The 19,853-nt window shown below is 45.9% G+C and overlaps 1 protein-coding gene across 1 annotated transcript; it reads left to right on the forward strand.

Moving 5' to 3' along the window:
* The first annotated feature begins 7,958 nt into the window (after positions 1 to 7,958).
* On the forward strand, positions 7,959 to 12,435 carry GDF5 (growth differentiation factor 5). Its single transcript, XM_019732486.3, has 2 exons — positions 7,959 to 8,911; positions 11,073 to 12,435. Exons 1-2 carry the CDS (start codon positions 8,287 to 8,289, stop codon positions 11,945 to 11,947), a joined length of 1,500 nt encoding a protein of 499 aa, XP_019588045.1. The 5' UTR covers positions 7,959 to 8,286; the 3' UTR covers positions 11,948 to 12,435.
* The last annotated feature ends 7,418 nt before the right edge of the window (positions 12,436 to 19,853 follow it).

Genomic DNA, 19,853 nt, shown 5'->3' on the forward strand with positions numbered 1-19,853 from the left:
TCTGTCCCAGGACCTTTGCCCTCTTCTTAGACCACTTTCCCCCCGGCTCTTGGCTTAGCTGATAGCTTCCTCTCTTTCACGTCTCATCTTAAATGATACTTCCTCAGCTAGGTCTTATCTAAAGTAATGCACTATCATTTTCTATCACAATATTCTGTTTCTTTCATAGTACTTTCCAGTTTTTGTTAGTTTGTTTATTTACATATTATCCTCCCCCCACTTCTAAAATTAAAACTTCATGAGGATGGAAGACTATGTTTGACTTATTCCTAGCATTTAGCCCAGAGCCTGACACACGATGCTAATAAATAAGCATCCATTGAATGAATGAATCAAGTCAACCTCAGTGTTACAAAGGTTAATGACATAAAATCCATCAGCAAATACACAGTACATTTTAAGACCATGAGGAGCAAACATAGCTTTCAGACTACCAAGACAAGGGTAAATGGAGTAGAAATGTATTAAAACCAAACAGTAATCTTTGATCTTTGTAAACGGGGATTCATTCATTCACTCCCTTATTGATTTATTCATTCACCAGCAAGCATTTAATGAACATCTACTGTGTACTAGTACTGGATAATACAATGTATTAACGTCAAGTTAGAAATTGTATTAAAACAAAACAAACTAGAACAACTGGGTGTTTTGTCTGGACCAAAGAAGGCTCTGAGAATACATCAGCCTTCAAATGTCCTACAAAGTGCCAGGAACATTTGGGACAAAGAAACAGGTGTACATATACATCACTTGAATTGCTTGGGACCCAAGAGACATATGGGAAAAGACTTAATCCAGACACAGATAGAGTCTGGCCATGTTCAAACCTGTCTAATAAACCAGAATGGGGAGAAGTCTTCAAAGGAGGCTGGAGTGGACGGACAGACAATGGGTTAGTTGAAAGCAAACCAACCCTGGTCCCCTCTGGATGAACTAGGCTTCTTCCCCTATGTCCTAAATTCCATCTCTGGGAACATACTTTATATCCTAACCCTCTCCCAGGGGCTGTAATATGGATCCTGTACCCCAGCCCAGCTCATTATTTATAGATATTTCCTCTGTCCCGTGCCAAGAAGCTGCCCTGACTGACTGATTTTTCTTTCTTTTTAAAATTATATATGTGAAATTTCAAAGTGAGGTGCTAAAAATATATATATTTTTTTCTAACAGCCTAAAATCTGTTTTAATGTTCTTAGATCCCTTATATATAGGGTCAGGAGATTTGAAGGATAGAGAATGTACGTGGAGACATTTCTGGCAGTGAGTCCCCACCCTTCTTGGGGAAGGTCATGGGGGTGTTACTTTTAACTGCTCCAGCCAAGTGATCTGGGGGAGAGGACTTCCATGAAAGTTTGAGGTGCCAAATCTGTCTCCATTGCAATTGGGGAGCATAGTGACTGGATATATACCTCCTGCCTGGGAAATCTAGCAACAAGAGACAAACATGCCAACTACTTTGATGGCAGACCCAAGAGGTTGCTGCTTTGTTGGGGTTGGCCTGCTCTCCCAAATTTGTCAGGGAATGTTTTCTGTAAGCCAGATGTGGGCTACGTGAGAAAAAGAGAGACTGCATAGGCCCACCCTGGGTCCTGTTCAGTAGGGCCTCCTACTGGGGTAAAGGGACCCCAGAAGTAAGAAAAAAAATTACCATTGGTAATAGTGATGTCTTTACTAAGGGAAAGGAGCCCAGCAGAACCTCTAAAAGCACCCCATGATGCTTTGATGGTGCACAGGACTAGCTATAAACATCTTCCAGACCCAGAAAGCACAAAGTTAGCTACAGTACTAGTTCAAAGAAGACTTTTCCACTCCTTTCCCCACATTCCTCTCCATGTCAGCACCCTGAGTGACTGAAGTGAGCTGAGGATGACAGAGCGGAAAAATTAAGGGAAAACCCCCCCAATCATTCCCCTCTTTCTTATTGTAGGCTAACAGTCTGAAGCAGAGCCAGAGGCACCGAAAGGATACAGTCTCTTGTCATAGATTGTGAACAACTTGCTGCTGTCCATATGAGTCCATTCATTCATCATTAAACAGATAGTGATTGAGTACCTACTATGTGCCAAATCCTGAGTTAGACACAGGGAGAGACACAAAGAACAATAACACATAGACCCTGCCTAGGGCCTCAGTTCACAAACTCACACGGGAGGCAGGTGAGTAAACAACTATTTCACATACATGTAGTTTGGTAAATTCTATGAAGAGGGAGTGGCTGGCTTCATAGCGACAGTGACATTATACCCGATGATGAAGGATAAATCTTCCCAGCAGACAAAGGCGGGAAGGGCATTTCAAGCAGTGTGCGTGTATGTGCTGTGCAAGAGCATGGGATGTTTGAAGAATGCCAAGAATTTCCTCTGGGCGCTGTTCTTGGTGATTCTGCTCCCTGGTTGGATTGAATCTCCTTGGATTGGATAATCAGGTGATAATACAATACCCTTCATCAGATGGACATTTTCCTCTTCTCCTGAACCTGCCTCAGTGGGCAGGTCTCATTCCAGTCCTGTTAATTTAATAAACTTCGCTATTGTTTGAATTTTTAAAAAATAAGCAGGATTTAATTTTGTAATTAAAATATATTTAGTATGCATACTTCAATAAAAAGCTTTTTAAAAAGCTTATATTGCATAGAAAGTCATCCAGGAGACTGATAAGAGTGGTTGCTTCTGAGAAGGATTTGAAAGAACTGGGGTCTGGGGTGGGATAGAAACTTCCTGTGTATTCTTTTGTACTGTTTGAAACTTTATCATCATGAATTTGCATTACTTTTCTATCTAATGAGTATTCCTTTTTAAAAGTGTTAAAATCATTTTTAAAATAAAGAAAAAATATTTTAAATAAAGAATAAAAGTGAAAAAAATGTATGGTTACTTTGTTCACACCCCACACCCGCAACAGACAGAAACACAGATTCACACAGTTTCCAGATCGTAGTATGTACGGTATGTGCGGCCGTACATGAACTGGACTGACAGGACAGAAGGCCCACGCTTGGACAGGGTGCAATTCCCGAGGAGCTCAGCTGGGGGAGCCATTGAGAGCTCACCGGACGAAAGCCCAGAGCACTGGCAACTCCGGCAGTTTAAACAATACAAACCAGACTGGAGGCTGGGAAGAGGTTTAGGCGGCTGTCCTCTTGCATGGGCTCCCTGGATGGGGACAGGTCAGACGCCACAGATTAGAAGAAATGCAGATGGAGGGTCCGGGACTCTGAGCCCTCCTCCCAGCCAACCCCTAACGTGGTGTGATATAGTAAGAAAGGTCAGTTCTCCCTCGCTGTGGGAAGAGCGCTGATTTCAGAGTCAGGTGCCTGGGTCCAATCCTACCTCCGTCATTTCTAGCTTAAAAAAAAAAAAATTCAATTTTGTGCCAGTCATTTAACTTCTCTGAGACTCAATTTCCTCATTCGTGAAACAGGGACAATGTTAACAACAGAATCTTTTTTAAACTGTAATTTATGGAGCACCTACTATATACTCGTCACTGAAAGAAAGGTGCTTTACGTATGTAAATAAATTTAGCTCTTATAACCAGTCTGTGAAACAGATATTTTTATCCTCATTTTAGATGTAAAGAAACAGGTTCAGAGAAATGGTTTTTTTAAATGTAAATAATAGCTAACATTTGTGTAGTGTTTACTGTGAATGTGGTCACTGTCCTAACTTGACTCACAACAACGTAACTCATAACAACTCTATGAAATAGGTGTATTATTATTATCATTATTATTATTCTCATTTTGTACATGAGGAAACTGAGGCACAGAGGGTTTAAATAATTAGCCTGAAATTACATAGCTGGTGAATTGGGGAGCTAGGATTTGAAGGCAAGTAGCTCAGCTGTTACAAATTAGACAACTCTCCTATTTAAAACCCTCCACTGGGTTTCCCACTGCACTAAAAATAAAATCCAGCTTCCTTTCTCTGGCTTGGAAGGTCATACTCGATGTGGTCCTGGCATGATCTGACCTCATCTCCTGTCATTCCCCTCTTTATTCACCAACCTCACACCAACTTCTCATGGTTCCTCAGATATGCCAAGCATATTCCTACCTCAGGGCCTTTGTATTTGCTGTGCTCTCCACCTGGAATGATCACCTCCCAGACTCTTGTATAGCTCATGCCACCACTACATCTGGATCTCTGCTCAAATGTCACCCCTCTCAAAGAGACATTCCTATCTATGAGTACAAGAGACATCCCTTTGACTCTGCTTAATTTTTCTTCACAGCACTTAGAATTCTCCGAAGTTATGCATTTGTTTGCTTATTTGTCTATTTCTCCCACCAGATTGTTAGTGCAGACTTGGTTGTCTTGTCCACTGCTAGAGATCCGGTGCCCAGACCGGGGACTTCCCCATGGTAGACAGCCAGTATACAGTTGCTGGGTAATTAAGTACATAAATGAATGAATACCCCAGGTCACGCAATTGGTTAGTGGCAGAGCCAGGACACAGACTGAGTTGTCTGATGCTGGAGCCTATGCTCTTAATCACTGCGATGTGTTGGACTGACTCCGAGAGATCGCAGGAAGTTCTGACAGTATCGTGGATGTAAAACCACTTCGAAAATTGCTAAGTGTTTGCGGGGAAAAAAGCAAAGGATTATTATTATTATCATCATTATGCAGTTTACTGTTGGCTTATCTGTGAAATGGGGTAATCATACTCTGGCCTGCCTGTTTTAAGAGGATGTTTTGTGGAATGCCAGTGAGATAAGGGATGGGGAAGCATGTATAAGAGTTATAGGCTTTACATGGTAGAAGGGACTGTAAAGATTATTTCCATGCCAGTGGCTTCCCAAGGCTCCCATCCTCTGCCTTGCGTTTGACATTAATATTGCTGACAGGAGAGGGGGAGGTAGGGGGACATGGGGGCCTGAGGGACTCTGCATCCCAGTAATTAAACATGTTGGGACTGAAGCGCTGCCAGCAGCAGCATCTGGTTGCAATTACCAGAGGGGACCGAAGTGATTAGTCACCTTTATAGTGAGAGCCAGGCCGGTCCCCTGGGCTCCTCCCTGGAGAGGGCCTTCTAAGCAAGCTCTGAGTCCCTTTTCCATGCTTCCACCCCACTTCTGGGTTCCCTGGTCCTCAAACAATAGCCCCTGATCTGACACTCCTCCATGTCCCCAAAGTCCCAGCGCGTTTGGATGAGACCTTGACCGAAAGCCAAGAATACTGTAATTGCCTTTACCACCCTTTTACTGCTTGTTGTGTTTCTAGGGCCAGGTTAGGACTCTTGGGTAAAAAATGTGTCAAAGCAGGAACTGGGCTTAAAAAGTAATTTAACCTTTCTGAACATCAGTTTCTTTACCTGCAAATTGTGGGACTAACAGTACCTTCATCATAGAGTTGTTGTGAATATAAATAAGATAAAAATGTGGTGGGATACAAAGGCCAAAGTCTAATTTACTAGAGTATGTGCTCAGTAAATAGTAGCTGTTATTAATATTTGCCAGGCGCTAGGCTAATCACTTTTTATGATTCATTTCATTGAATCCCCATAAAAACCCTGTGAGTAGGTACTGTCATGATGCTTGTTCAGTTTCAGAGAGGTTTAGAGGGTGCCAAAGATCATACAATGCACCAAACCACATAGCAGAACTGGAACTCAAAACCTGGACTTCTCGTCTCCAGAGTCCTTGCTCTTTATCAAACACTGGGCAGAGGTGTCTTGGTTGTTTGATTCATTCATCTCTTCCTTTATTCACTCGCTCGAGCTTACAAAGTGCCTACTAGATGGCAAGAGAGAATCCCTCCCTTTAAGAAACTCAGAGTCCAGCAGGGAAGGCACAATATGTCCACAAATAACTATACCTTAAAGCAGAAAATGATGGCTTTTATATATAAGGGCTCATTAGCGATTTCTTCATCCATTCAACACATACTGAGAATTTGCTATGTGCTGGGCCCTGTGCCCAGCACTGGGAATAATTGAAAGATAATTATAGTACAGTCTAGTCATAATCTAATGGGGGAGACAGATATGTAAATAAATTATTACAGTTATAAGGAATTAAGTTATGATTTTAAAAAAAACATGAAAAAAATACAGAGTGGAAGAAATGAACTGTGTTCAAGGCAGGGGGCAGGGGCAGACTGGATAATCTTTGAGCTACCAAAGTGGAAAGGGGCGCAGAAAATGCATGATGACAATTCAGGAGTGGGTGTTTTCTGGTGGATGAGGGAAGGCTTCATGGAGGAGAGGGCTCATGAATTGGCACTTTTCAAAGCGTAGGTTTTAGAGAGAAGGGTTGGAACAGAGCGATCCTAAAGGCAGAGAGGAGGATTGAGACAGTGAGATGGGGGTGGGAAGGGGTGGGAGATGGGAGGTTGGGGGGGGTGGAGAAGAGGGAAAAATGCCAGAGATGACTGCTTAAATGGGGACAAGTCCAAAGGGAAGTCAAGTGTTGAGCACCTGGGCAGCTGGAGGGATAGTAATGAATTTAGCTCTTCCTTAAAGCTCTCCCAAAGAGTGCCTGGTGGTGCATTTGTCCTTTGAGATGGGAAGATGGCGCTCTACTGGGTTTTCTGACTCAGGTGCACCAGGTGAAGCCTGACATGCCAAGTTCTGCTGCTGGACTCTGCAGATCAGCAGGGATCTAGGAGTGTCACAGTGAAAGGGCTGATCGGGCACCTGGACATTCCCAGCTGTGAGTTTCATCTTCTTTCATTCATCAAGCACTTACTGAACTTCTACTCTGTGCCAGCTTATGCTGGGAAACCAATCTGGGGACGTTAGAGTATGAGCAGATCTCTGTCAGGCAGGCTCAAAGAATCTCACATTAAGAAGGAAGCCTGCCTGACTACTGCTTCCACTGCTGCTACACCTTTTACAATGTGACAAGTGTAGCAAAATGCACAGGAGGAGGTAATTGGCTCTGTCTGGGGATCAGGGAAGGCTTCCCTGAGGAGGTGAATTTTCAGCTGAAGTTTTCAGGATGAGGAAGACTTCCTCCAGTTGTGGGAGTGAAAGGAGGGTATTCCAGGTGAAGGGAGCAGCTTTCCCCCATGAGTCCAGCTGGAATTCAGACTTCTTTCAGACCTACCAGAAAAGTATCATTGTGGGAAATCATTTTTCCAGCCTCCTGCAGGGGCCGCTGCTGCCCCAGGCTGGGTCAGCCACTGCCAGTCCCATCCAACAAAACGACAAGTCTGGCTTTGCTGGGGGGTGGTAGTGAGGTACACCCTGGACCTGCCTCCATCCAAGAAGTGTGCTCTGAAGTGGCAGTGTCCCCCAAAGCCTGAAGAAATCATCTGAGCTCAGTCAATGGCATTTGGGGGGAGGGGTGTAGTGGGTACTGATAGTTCTCTCTCTGGGTCACCACAAGTTTATTAAAATAAAAGAAACGGTGGGTAAATGCTGCCATCTGTGCTGCCCCCCCCCCAACAACAAATCAGGCCCCAGACTAGACACAGGGTTTGAAACTGCTTTAAAAACACCCCAAGGACTTAGCTGAAAACCCACACTCCCCATGCTTCTGGGGCTTAAGATCTTTGAGTCCATGCCTCAGCATCTCTCTCTCCTAAAGAAGGTGGGGTGGGCTGCCCCGTGAGGTGGAGGTGAAGACCCCTGAGTCTGCTCCATGGACCGAGGGGCCCCCTAAGCCTAGAGTCACGCTTCGGGGCTCTGTGCCAAGAGCCCCCGTGAGCCATGGCCTCGAAAGGGCAGCGGTGATTTTTTTCACATAAATATATCGCACTTAAATGAGTTTAGACAGCATGACATCAGAGAGTAATTAAATTGGTTTGGGTTGGAATTCCGTTTCCAATTCCTGAGTTCAGGTTTGTAAAAGATTTTTCTGAGCACCTGCAGGCGTGTGTGTGTGTGTGTGTGTGTGTGTGTGTGTGAAGTATTTTCACTGGAAAGGATTCAAAAGTTAAAAAAAAAAAAAACTGGAGCACACAGGCAGCATTACGCCATTCTTCCTTCTTGGAAAAATCCCTCAGCCTTATACAAGCCTCCTTCAAGCCCTCAGTCAGTTGTGCAGGAGAAAGGGGGCGGTCGGCTTTCTCCTTTCAAGAACGAGTTATTTTCAGCTGCTGACTGGAGACGGTGCACGTCTGGATACGAGAGCATTTCCACTATGGGACTGGATACAAACACACACCCGGCAGACTTAAAGAGTCTCAGACTGAGGAGAAAGCCTTTCCTTCTGCTGCTACTGCTGCTGCCGCTGCTTTTGAGGGTCCACTCCTTTCATGGTTTTTCCTGCCAAACCAGAGGCACCTTCGCTGCTGCCGCCGTTCTCTTTGGTGTCATTCAGCGGCTGGCCAGAGGATGAGACTCTCCAAACTCCTCACTTTCTTGCTTTGGCACCTGGCTTGGCTGGACCTGGAATTTATCTGCACTGTGTTGGGGGCCCCTGACTTGGGCCAGAGACCCCAGGGGGCCAGGCCAGGATTGACCAAAGCAGAAGCCAAGGAGAGGCCCCCTCTGGCTCGGAACATCTTCAGGCCAGGGGGTCACAGCTATGGTGGGGGGGCCACCAATGCCAGGGCAAAGGGAGGCACCGGGCAGGCAGGAGGCCTGACACAGCCCAAGAAGGATGAACCCAAAAAGCTGCCCCCCAGATCTGGTGGCCCTGAACCTAAGCCAGGACACCCTCCCCAGACAAGGCAGGCTGCAACGCGGACTGTGACCCCAAAAGGACAGCTTCCAGGGGGTAAGGCACCCCCAAAGGCAGGAGCTGTCCCCAGCTCCTTCCTGCTGAAGAAGGCCAGGGAGCCTGGGCCCCCTCGAGAGCCCAAGGAGCCATTCCGCCCGCCCCCCATCACACCCCACGAGTACATGCTCTCGCTGTACAGGACGCTGTCCGATGCTGACAGAAAGGGAGGCAACAGCAGCGTGAAGTTGGAGGCTGGCCTGGCCAACACCATCACCAGCTTTATTGACAAAGGGCAAGGTGAGGGGGCGGGGTGGCAGGGGCATGGCTCAGAGGGAGGGGCATGCATGGAGGGGCCTTTCGGAGCCCTGACACTGCACTGGTGGGAGATGGCGTGTGCATCTGGCCTGGGTGGTATCTGGGGCTATCTCATACATACCAGGTTCCAGGCTGCTGGCATGTCAGGGCTGGAGGGCACCTGGGGATAACCAAGTCCATTTCCTGCAAGGTGCAGAGGGATGACTGAAGCCCAGAGAGGAGACAAGACCTACGAGTTGGTGGCAGAGTTGGGGACCAGACTCTAAGACCCTTGGTCACCAGGCCATGCTCTGTTTCTATGTGGGTTGGCCAAACTTTCTAGGCTCCAGGGCGTTGTAGGCTTTCTCAGGTGGCAGAGAGAGAAATTAATCTCTAGCTACCCATGGTTCTGAAACTTTGCCCTCAGGCTAGGGGGCAGCGGAGGCAGGAGAGATGAAGACAGTAAATGAGGCATCTTGGAGTCATGGAATGACATTTAGATATATAGAGTTTGGGAGTGGGCAACAGACCTAAGCTTTAACACTGTGACCTTGGGAAAGCCCCCTCTCCCTTCAGGGTCTGAGTTTCCCCATCTATACAACTATATGGGGGTTGAACTGGGCAATTTCTGAGAGCCCTTCAAATATGAAAATTTATGTTCTCTCCGAAACACAGATCATTTTGGTCATTAATCCAGGAGAATAACTGCTCCCCTCATTTCTCCCTCTGCCCACCTGGCATTACTGTCTTGGCTTTTCCCCTCAACTTGCTGCGTGAGCTCAGCAAGTCCCTTTCCCTTTCAGGGCCTCAGTTTCTCCCTAAATGTGAAGAGAGAGGTGAACCACTGATTGCTAGGGTTGATTACAGCTCATATGGTCTGGTTCTGTGACTCTTAGGACTTTGGCTGGCAGGATGGGGGAGGGGGCAGAGAGTGGGAGAGGCTTCTCGTTAGAGCTGGCCTGTGGGGGACTGACAGAGGGCGGGGGGAGGCATAGAGGCAGCAGGTCTGGCTGAGGTGGGGGAGGTGGCCTGGCTGTCTGCCCAGCCAGGGAAAGCTGTGACCCCTCGGGGGCTCATAAAGTAAGTCTTTGTGCCCCCCAGCACTAAGGGATCTCAGAGTGGGGGAGATGGGGAGTTTAAAGGCCTAATTAGTCACCTTCTAGAGCAATATATGAATGCTTCCCAATGGCAAATTGGTATTTAGGAAGGAGGGCATGCTGATTTGGACATACTACTGAGCTTCTTGTACATACACACAACTTTATATTTGTACACACACGCTGAATCACACACGTACACACTTACACACACACTTTCTTACATCCACATATACACAAAATCTTACATATACACACACACACACACACACACCCTTTAAATTTTCACACAATCCTGATCATGCATACACATAACATGTTACTCACATATGTCACTTTCTTATTCACATATGAACCCAATCATACGCATCAACACATGAACTGTCACACACACACATACACACACAAACTTGTATACTCAGCAGGGTAAGACATACATACAACAAAATCATTAGACTGGGAAGCCAGAGAAATTGGATTGCTGACCAGCTTTGTCATTAACTTGCTGTGTGACCTTAGGCAAGGCACACCCCCTCTCTGTGCCTCATCTATAAAATGAGAAGATTAAGATCTTCTTTCAGGTACAGCGGAAGTAGCTCAGGATAGGATATGAAAAGTTCTAGGCTAGAGTTCCAACTCTGCTTGTTCCTAGCTGGTTGACTTTGAGCAAGTCTCACCTAACTTCTCTGAGCCTCAGATTCCCCCTCAGGAGAAAACAAGGTTAATTATAATGCCCATCCCACCTATTTCACCAATGAGATATCATATTAGATAATAGATAAGAGAGAGAGAAGGTAGAAGGCAGTTCTAAGGCTGATGGATCTCAGATTCACATAGTGATTGACACAAACACCCAGCACAGCCACCCTACTTGCTGGGCTGTGTAGGACGCTCCCTTATTCTGAAAAAGGCTCTCAGTGGTTTAGGTCTTGGCCTCTGTCTGAGTGGGGAAGAGGTTAAAGAAAGCTCTCTGGAGAGGGAAAGAGCTGTGGCCCTCCCTTGAGTCCTGGAGATGATTAGCTTTCTTGATAAGGTTGCAGGGAATGACTTCTGGGTGTTCTTTCTAGATGACCGAGGTCCTGCGGTCAGGAAGCAGAGGTACGTGTTTGACATTAGTGCCTTGGAGAAGGATGGGCTGCTAGGGGCCGAGCTGCGGATCTTGCGGAAGAAGCCCTCAGACACAGCCAAGCCAGTGGCCCCCGGTAGCGGGCGAGCTGCCCAGCTGAAGCTGTCCAGCTGCCCCAGCGGCCGGCAGCCGGCAGCCTTGCTGGATGTGCGCTCCGTGCCAGGCCTGGACGGATCTGGCTGGGAGGTGTTCGACATCTGGAAGCTCTTCCGAAACTTTAAGAACTCGGCCCAGCTGTGTCTGGAGCTGGAGGCCTGGGAACGGGGCCGGGCTGTGGACCTCCGTGGTCTGGGCTTTGACCGGGCTGCCCGTCAGGTCCATGAGAAGGCCCTGTTCCTGGTGTTTGGCCGCACCAAGAAGCGGGACCTGTTCTTTAATGAGATTAAGGCTCGCTCTGGCCAGGACGATAAGACGGTATATGAATACCTGTTCAGCCAGCGGCGAAAACGGAGGGCTCCACTGGCCACACGCCAGGGCAAGAGGCCCAGCAAGAACCCCAAGGCCCGTTGCAGTCGGAAGGCGCTGCATGTCAACTTCAAGGACATGGGCTGGGACGACTGGATCATTGCGCCCCTTGAGTACGAGGCCTTCCACTGTGAGGGGTTATGTGAGTTCCCCCTGCGCTCCCACCTGGAGCCCACGAACCATGCGGTCATCCAGACCCTGATGAACTCCATGGACCCTGAGTCCACGCCACCCACCTGCTGTGTGCCCACGCGGCTGAGTCCCATCAGCATTCTCTTCATTGACTCCGCCAACAACGTGGTCTATAAACAGTATGAAGACATGGTCGTGGAGTCTTGTGGCTGCAGGTAGCAGCACTTGTCCTCTGTCTTCCTGGGTGGCACATTCCCAAGATGCTGGTCACAAGAGCCCCTCTCCACACTTGTGGGATCACAGAGGGGTCAGGAAGCTGCAGCCGGGACCGTCTGCTCAGCCTCCATGAAAGGGAATTCCAACAGCCTTGCTCACTATCTGAGTGGGACTTGGGCTAAAGGTCCCTTTCTACCCACAAGTCCCCCTGTCTGAGGATTTCTGCCTTTTTGCTGCTCTGATTGGCAGGGACAGGCCCAGGGAGACAGACTCTGAAAGAGACTGAGACCCAACAGACCTGGTTTTCCAATGAGACTCAGCCCACGACCTCTCCTTATCTGGGCCTCCTTGGACTCTGACTCTCCAGGGAGGGTTCCTCTTGGGACAGCAACAGGTGCCACCTCCTCCTTGAATCACCATTGTTCCTGGTGATTTTCTGCCCCTGGGGTAAATGAGATGCTGATTGGGCAGGGGTGGGAAAGAGGGGGAGAGGGCTTGGGCAGGGGTGAGGAATGTGGGGCTGTTAGATTATTAGATTAAAATGTACATTGATGAGATAAAATGCAAAACTGTGCCTAAGACTGTGGCAAATTTATTGTTTACTCCAGGGGACCCAGTTACTCCTCAAAGAATGACTGACCCAGGGAGGAGAGTTCGGTTGTCTCATGTATAAACCTGGTTTCCAGGGCCCAGTCCCCATTCCCAATCCTGGAAACTGAAACAGAATGGGGCAGAGAGTACAGGCTGAGCAGGGCCGGTGCTACCTCTAACCCCATTCCAGTTCCTTCCAAAGGCCCATGGGTCTGGAGCTCCATCTGCTCCACTGGGGCCTGGCAACAGAGTTAAGTTTTCTTTTTGGCATTTCTTAGTCAAGCTGGTTGTCTCTGAAATTAATCCTTAAACGGGAGGGAAATGGGGGATTTCATTTCCTCTAAAATCATCCCCACTTCATTCACTAGTATTTGTCCCCCGCTCCCTCCAGTGTCACAGAATGAAATGGCCACTATTTAACAGGCCCTCTACCTCTCACTGGGGAACCTGGGCTGCCACACATCTCCTCCCCTCTTGAGGCATTTCCTTTTTGCCACTGACCACTGTTTCTCACATAATCATATCTGTGGCCTTGCTACCCTCACTGCTCACTCATAACCTCCTACCTCCTCACCCCCATCTCCAGAAACAGAGCTAGAGGTGCTCTCCTTTACATTCTATATTATATAAATACATAATTATACATTAGATAAATAACTTCCCCAGTAACTTCAGATAGACTAGTGCCAACCACATCCTGACAATGTTTCCTGCTTGGGGCTTGGCCCAGACTAAATGCCCACTTTCTTTTCTCCACTAGAGTCTTTGGGGTTGGGGGGGGGGAACGAGACATGAACTCTTGGGAGGGGAGCAGAACCCTCTGATAGGGAAACTTGGGCACCTGAGTTCTTGTTCTAAGGGCTCAAGACCAGGCTCTGCCTGGTTGAAGAGAGGAAAGACAAGGAGAAGGGAGTCTACGCCTCTGCTTCTCACCCAGGGGGCCTCCAAATTTTCCCCACCTCTCTCCAGCTGAGTCTTTGATTCCCAGGGCTTCTAGCCAAAGCTATTTCAACAGTGGGCATTCCTGCCCAGTTATGGGCAGATCTTGTGTCCCTTCCCTCTAGACTTGAAACCTGGGTTGTCAGGACCCAAAGCAAGAGCCCCATGCAGGGGGCAACCTACCTTTGAGCTGCCTCCTTGGTTTGGAGGCCACTACCTGTCCCTGAGGGGCCAACCTGAGCCTGGAGCCTTGCCCTCCCTGGCCGGGCTTCGTTGTGTTTGGCTGGTGGCAGGCCTGCGAGCTCTGGAAGTAAACAAAGGAGCTGCCACTGCAGACAAGAGTTCTGGTGTGTATGAGAGAGTGAGCCTGGAAGGGAGGTGCCAAGGAAGCCAAGTCGTGGGCTGTGGATACAGGGAGTGCAGTGTAAAAAGTGGGTGGCTGGAAACCCAAGGGCAGAGAGGCAAGGGATGAAGGGGTCACAGGTGGGGCTGGCTCCTACACACACGTTTTCTGGGCTGTGTGTCCTTAGTTTCTTGGAAAGTCTGACAGAACTGGAGTTGCTCCCTGCCTTTTCCGCATCAGAGAGCTTCATGTCATCTCAGCCACTGTGCTCTTCCTGCTGAAGGGCTGGGCGTTGAATTGACTGTTGTGGCTCTGGCTTGATACCCAGGGAGCTTCCTCTCCCATTTCCACCTGCCCTAGGACTGTCTTTCACAAAAGAGCCACTCAGACCTTGTACCCTCCCCCTTTCCCACCCAAACTATGGTGATCCAATCAGATAATTGTGGGGTGGCTAGGAACAGCCCTTCCACCCTACCCACCTGATCTATTCAACTGCTTCCTTGGAAAATTATCTCTACCAGGCACCCTCCTCCAGTCCTAATCATAACAAGCTACATACTTGTACAGTACATTCTTATGCAAAAGGGTACAAGGCTTATATCATTCCTTAGAGATCACAAACACTCTCCCAGCTGTGATCTCGCAGCCCGGAAGGGCTCAAAAGGCAGCCCAGCTTCGAATTTCAGAATTGTCACTTAGAGTTAGAGGCCTTGGGCAAGTAACTTAATTCCATAAACCTTGGTTTCCTCATTTGTGAGAGAAAAAAAGTGGCAGGAGGTATCAACAATATACCTTTTTCATAGGGCCAACTGTGAGGATATGAAAGACACTCAACACAGAAGTAGCTGGCACAGAGGTGGCACTCCATAAATATCAGCTGTTATCATTAATGTGCCTCAAACAGTCCCATGAAGCAGGCAGGGCAAGAAATATTTTTACAGATAAGGAAACTGACACCCAAGGTTGTAACTACAGGACTCCTATAGGTCTCAGTGCTCTTTGTACCATTCTTGTTTCTTTTCTTGGCCTCCAACTCCACTGACCTCAGTGGTGGCAAGCAGAATTACATACCTAGGGCTGGGCTGCCTGGTCTTACAGTATCCCTTTGGGGACACACAGTGTTGTTAGTTCCTAGGGAGAAACACTTAGGGCAGGGAAAATGGGAGGCCCATAGGGGAGGGAAGAGGCGAGGCTCCCAGTGCCCTGATACCCATCTCTTGGCCTCTTCCACCATCCCGTGTTCCAGGGCCACAAGCAAATGAATCAACTTTCTAAAGCTTGGGACACAAAATCTTGGGAAGCCTCTCAGACTTCATAACTAGTTCTTCTGATCCGAATATAGATGTGAGAAAGCAGAGTAGGGAGGGGTTAGTCACAGATGCTTGAGAGTCAGGCAGACAGACATAGGTTCCAGTCTTGGTTCCACCACTTTCCAGCTGAGTAACTTTGGACAAGTTACTTAACCTCTCTGAGCCTCAATTTCCCTATCTGTAAAAGAGGGATAATAATATCAAATTTACTGGGCTTGGGATTCAGGCAAGGGGATATTCACTCATTCCATCGATCTTTGATTCATTTGTTCATTCATTAATAAATATTTATTGAGGGTCTACTATGACTCAGACTCTGTTGAGTGTTGGAATAATAACAACAACCACAACTGTTAATGTTTATTGAGGGTTTATTATGTGCCAGGTACCGTGCTTAACACTTTACATGAATTCTCTGATATTGCAATGATCATGTTCTTAAGTTCCATGTATGAATGAAAGAGAAAATCAAGATCCCAAAGGATGCTAGGATGCTAAACTTATGATAGGCTGAATCAAAGGAGATGAAATAATAGGGGGAAAAGTCAAATTATATATCTGAATGCATGAAACCAACCGTACAAATACAGCGTGTGAAAACAATGTGATTTCCCAACTTCAGATGGGAAAGAGACAGTGTTGTAGGTAGCAGTGAACTCATTTGAATTAGTTGAATATAACGTGGGTGCCTAAATGTGAATACAAGTGTGGGTAATAGACATGTAGCGTACAAACCCAAGGAAACTGTGTTTCTGCTCTGTTAAGCAGGACTGGGGGAATATTGGGATGGAAAGAGCAAGGGAGAAGCCGTGTCAAGGGCGAATCCTGTGTTGTTTTTTTTTTTTTACTTGTGCAACTGGGTAAATCGTGTGCTATTCAATAACAACCAAAGAGACCACAGAAGGAAGAATAGATTTGGAGAGGATGATGATAACGTCAGTTTTTGACATGTCAAATTTGACAAACCCTTAAGAAATTAGCTTTAAACAGGAAAAGCAGCAATTCTTTCATGAAATGATAAAAAGAAAGGATACATGCACACAATAAAAGCAGGTTTGTTGGGTTAGTGTTGGGAAGTTGAGTTTCCTTCTGAAGGCTCATAATTTCTATTTTTCTCTGTGAAGTAGCAGGTTAGGCCATCTGTTCAGAGGAGGCGGCAGAGGTCAGAGTCAAGGTTTGAGGAATGTGGAAAGGGTTCCTGTTATGGGTTGAATTGTGTCCCTCAAAAAGATATGGTGAATTCCTAACCCCCACAACTGTGAATATGACCTTTGGAAAAAAAGGTTTTTGCAGATGTAATAAAGTTAAGATGAGGGTGGGGTGGGCCTAATTAGGGTGGGCCTAATCCAATATGACTGGGGTCCTTATAAGAGGAGAAGAAATACAGGGAGAAGGACATGTGATGACAGAGGTAGAGATTGGTGTTATGCAGCTGTAAAAAGCAAGAAATGTAAGGATTGCTGGAAAATGCCAGAAGCTAGGAAGAGCAAGAAAATATCCTCCCCTAGAGTCTTCAGATAAAGCATGGTCCTGTCAACGTCTTGATTTTGGTCTTCTAGCCTCCAGAACTGTGAAACAATACATTTTCATTGTTTTAAGCCATCTGGTTTGTGGGTTTTTGTTTGTTATGGCAGACGTATGAATCTAGTACAGTGACAAGTAGTAGTTTTAGAGAAGGAGACAGAGTTGAGCATAATAGAGGTTGGTAATCATATTTGGTGGTTCCAATATGCCCCTTGCATAATTTTCTCCAGCAGTACTCAATAATCTAGATGCCAGCATGGAATAAATAGACAATTACAAGGTTGGGGGCTTTCTAGGTGGGCAGGATAGAAAGACATTTGAGCAAAGGAGTTGATACTGGCAAGAGAACAATTAAAGTGACAGACCATATAATCTGAGCTTGATAGGAGAAGAAAAGAGAGAAGGTTGACAGACTATAAATAGAGGAGTTAAAAAGTATGGGGGTCTCAACAGGGTAGAACGACAGGAGTACTAGGAGTAATGAATGAAAGCTGAAATAACAGGATGGTGAGTACGCAGAATGACATTAATTAAAAATTTCAGAATTAAAACAATTCTGGTAATGAAGTCCAGGAATTGGTCATGAGAGTGGGGGGCTGGACTCTTCATCAACATGGAATCATACTCATACAATATGTGGCCTCTTGTGATTGACTTCTTTTACTAAGCATAATGTTTTCGAAGGTCATCCATGTAGCATGTCTCAGTTCATGTTTTTTTTATTGCTGTATAATTATCCATTTTCTGGATATACCACATTTTATTAAGCCATTTATCAGTTGATGGACATTTAGGTTGTTTCCACTTTTTGGCTATTGTGAATAATGCAGTGATGAACATTCAGTTTTTGTGTGGACATACATTTTATCTTGAATATATACGTAGGAATGGGATCACTGGGTCATATAGTAATTTTATGTTTATCATTCTGAGGAACAGCCAGACTGTTTTCTACAGCAGCTACACCATTTTATAGTCCCATCAGCAGTGTATGAGGGATCCATTTTTTCACATCCTTACCAGCACTTTGTATTATATGTCTGCTTGATTATAGCCATCTAGTGGACGTGTAAAGTGGTGTCTCAGTGTGTGTGTTGTGTGTATGTGTGTATTTCCCTAATGATCAATGATGTTGATTATCTTTTCATTAGCTTATTGGCCATTTGTATATCTTCTTTGGAGAAATGGCTATTCAAATCCTTTGCCCAGTTTTATTTGGGTGTTTATTTTTTTATTATTGAGTTGTAGAGTTCTTTATATATTCTGGATACAAGTCCCTTATCAGATATAAGATTTGCAAGTATTTTCTCCCATTCCATCTCTTTTCACTTTCTTTTTAAAAGATTTTATTGGGGGTGGGGAGTAGGACTTTATTGGGGAACAGTGTGTAGTTAGTTCCAGGACTTTTTTCCAAGTCAAGTTGTTGTCCTTTCAGTCTTAGTTGTGGAGGGTGCAGCTCAGCTCCAGGTCCAGTTGCCGTTGCTAGTTGCAGGGGGCACAGCCCACCATCCCTTGCAGGAGTTGAACCGGCAACCTTGTGGCTGAGAGGACACACTCCAACCAACTGAGCCATCTGGGAGGCAGCTCAGCTCAAGGTGCCGTGTTCAAGCTTAGTTGCAGGGGGCAGAGCCCACCATCCTCTGTGGGACTCGAGGAGTTGAACCGGCAACCTTGTGGTTGAGAGCCCACTGGCCCATGTGGGAATCGAACCGGCAGCCTTCGGAGTTAGGAGCATGGAGCTCCAACCACCTGAGCCACCTGGCCGGCCCTCTTTTCACTTTCTTGATGGTATCTTTTGCAACTCAAAAGCTTGCATGTTTATGTAGTCTAATTTATCTATTTTTTCTTTTGTTACCTGTGCTCATCTAAGAAGGCTTTTCCTAACACAAGGTTATGAAGATTTACTCATGTTTTCTTTTAAGAGTTTTATAGTTTAGCTCTTACATTTAGGTCTATGTTCCATTTTGAGTTAATTTTTTATATAGTGTGAGATAGGAGTCCAAATTCATTTTTTGAATTTTTTAAAAAATTGTGAATATGTATTATATACCCCACAACTGTAATATCCTGAGAGCAAGGATCAAGTTCTACTTCTTTGTATTTTCCATAAAACCAATGAGTAAATTTATTTCAGAATAAGATTTTGAGAGTGACATGGATGTTTTTATTTTAATTTTTTAATTATTATTGGGGAACAGTGTTTTTCCAGGGCCCATCAGCTCCAAGTCAAGTCATTGTCCTTCAATCTAGTTGTGGAGGGCGCAGCTCACTGGCCCATGTGAGAATTGAACCAGCAACCCTGTTGTTCAGAGCTCGCGCTCTAACCAACTGAGCCTTCCGACCACCCGTTTTTATTTCAATTTTAAAGGTAATTATATAGATATGGAACAAACTTCAAATAAGACAAAAAGATATATAGTGAGAAATATGGTATGTGTCCCTTCCATACCTGACATCCTGGTGCTCCAGCGCCCTTGCTCAGAATCATCAACCATAACCGCCATTACTGTTTCTCGTGTACTCTTCCAGTGATTTTCTGTACCTATACTAGCACACACTTAGAATAGCATCCAAAACCTTAGCCAACAATGTCCCCCATGATCTGCTTTCTAGGGCAACCTTGTCAACCTCTTTTCCTATTATACTCTTTTTTATTTGATTCTAGCCATAATAACCTCCTTGCTCTTCTTTGGAAAGACCAAGCATTCTCCCATGGTTGGGCCTTGGTATTTGCTGTTTTCTCTGCCAAGAATGCTCTTTTCTGAGATACTGACATGGGTCATTCTCTTATTTCATTCACATTTCTGATTAAATTCAGTGAGGTCTTGACTGATCACCCTAATAGCACCTTGCCCTCTCACTTTTTATTCTTACCTGACATTAGATTATATTTATTTGCCTATTGTTTGTCTCCCATTATTGGAATATAAACTCCACGAGAGCAGGAACTTTGTTTTATTCTCTACTGTATCTTCAGCATCTAGATCTGAACCTGGATCACGGTAAGTGCTCAGCAAATAGTTTTTAAATAAATGACTGAATTTCAATGTGGTGTCTACAAAGAAGTATGGGAATTCAGAGGGGTAGAGGCAATGCAAAGAGAAAGATGAAAGTAGAGAGGGAGCTTTAGGAAAACAATGGAAATTGCTGGGGCTTCAGGCTGAGTGTTTAGGGGACAAGAGGCTGATGAGCCCTGGCAGTG

The sequence above is a fragment of the Rhinolophus sinicus genome, chromosome 13 (assembly GCF_057876585.1).
Source record: "Rhinolophus sinicus isolate RSI-liver-muscle chromosome 13, RSI-T2T, whole genome shotgun sequence".
NCBI classification, from domain to species: Eukaryota; Metazoa; Chordata; class Mammalia; order Chiroptera; family Rhinolophidae; genus Rhinolophus; species Rhinolophus sinicus.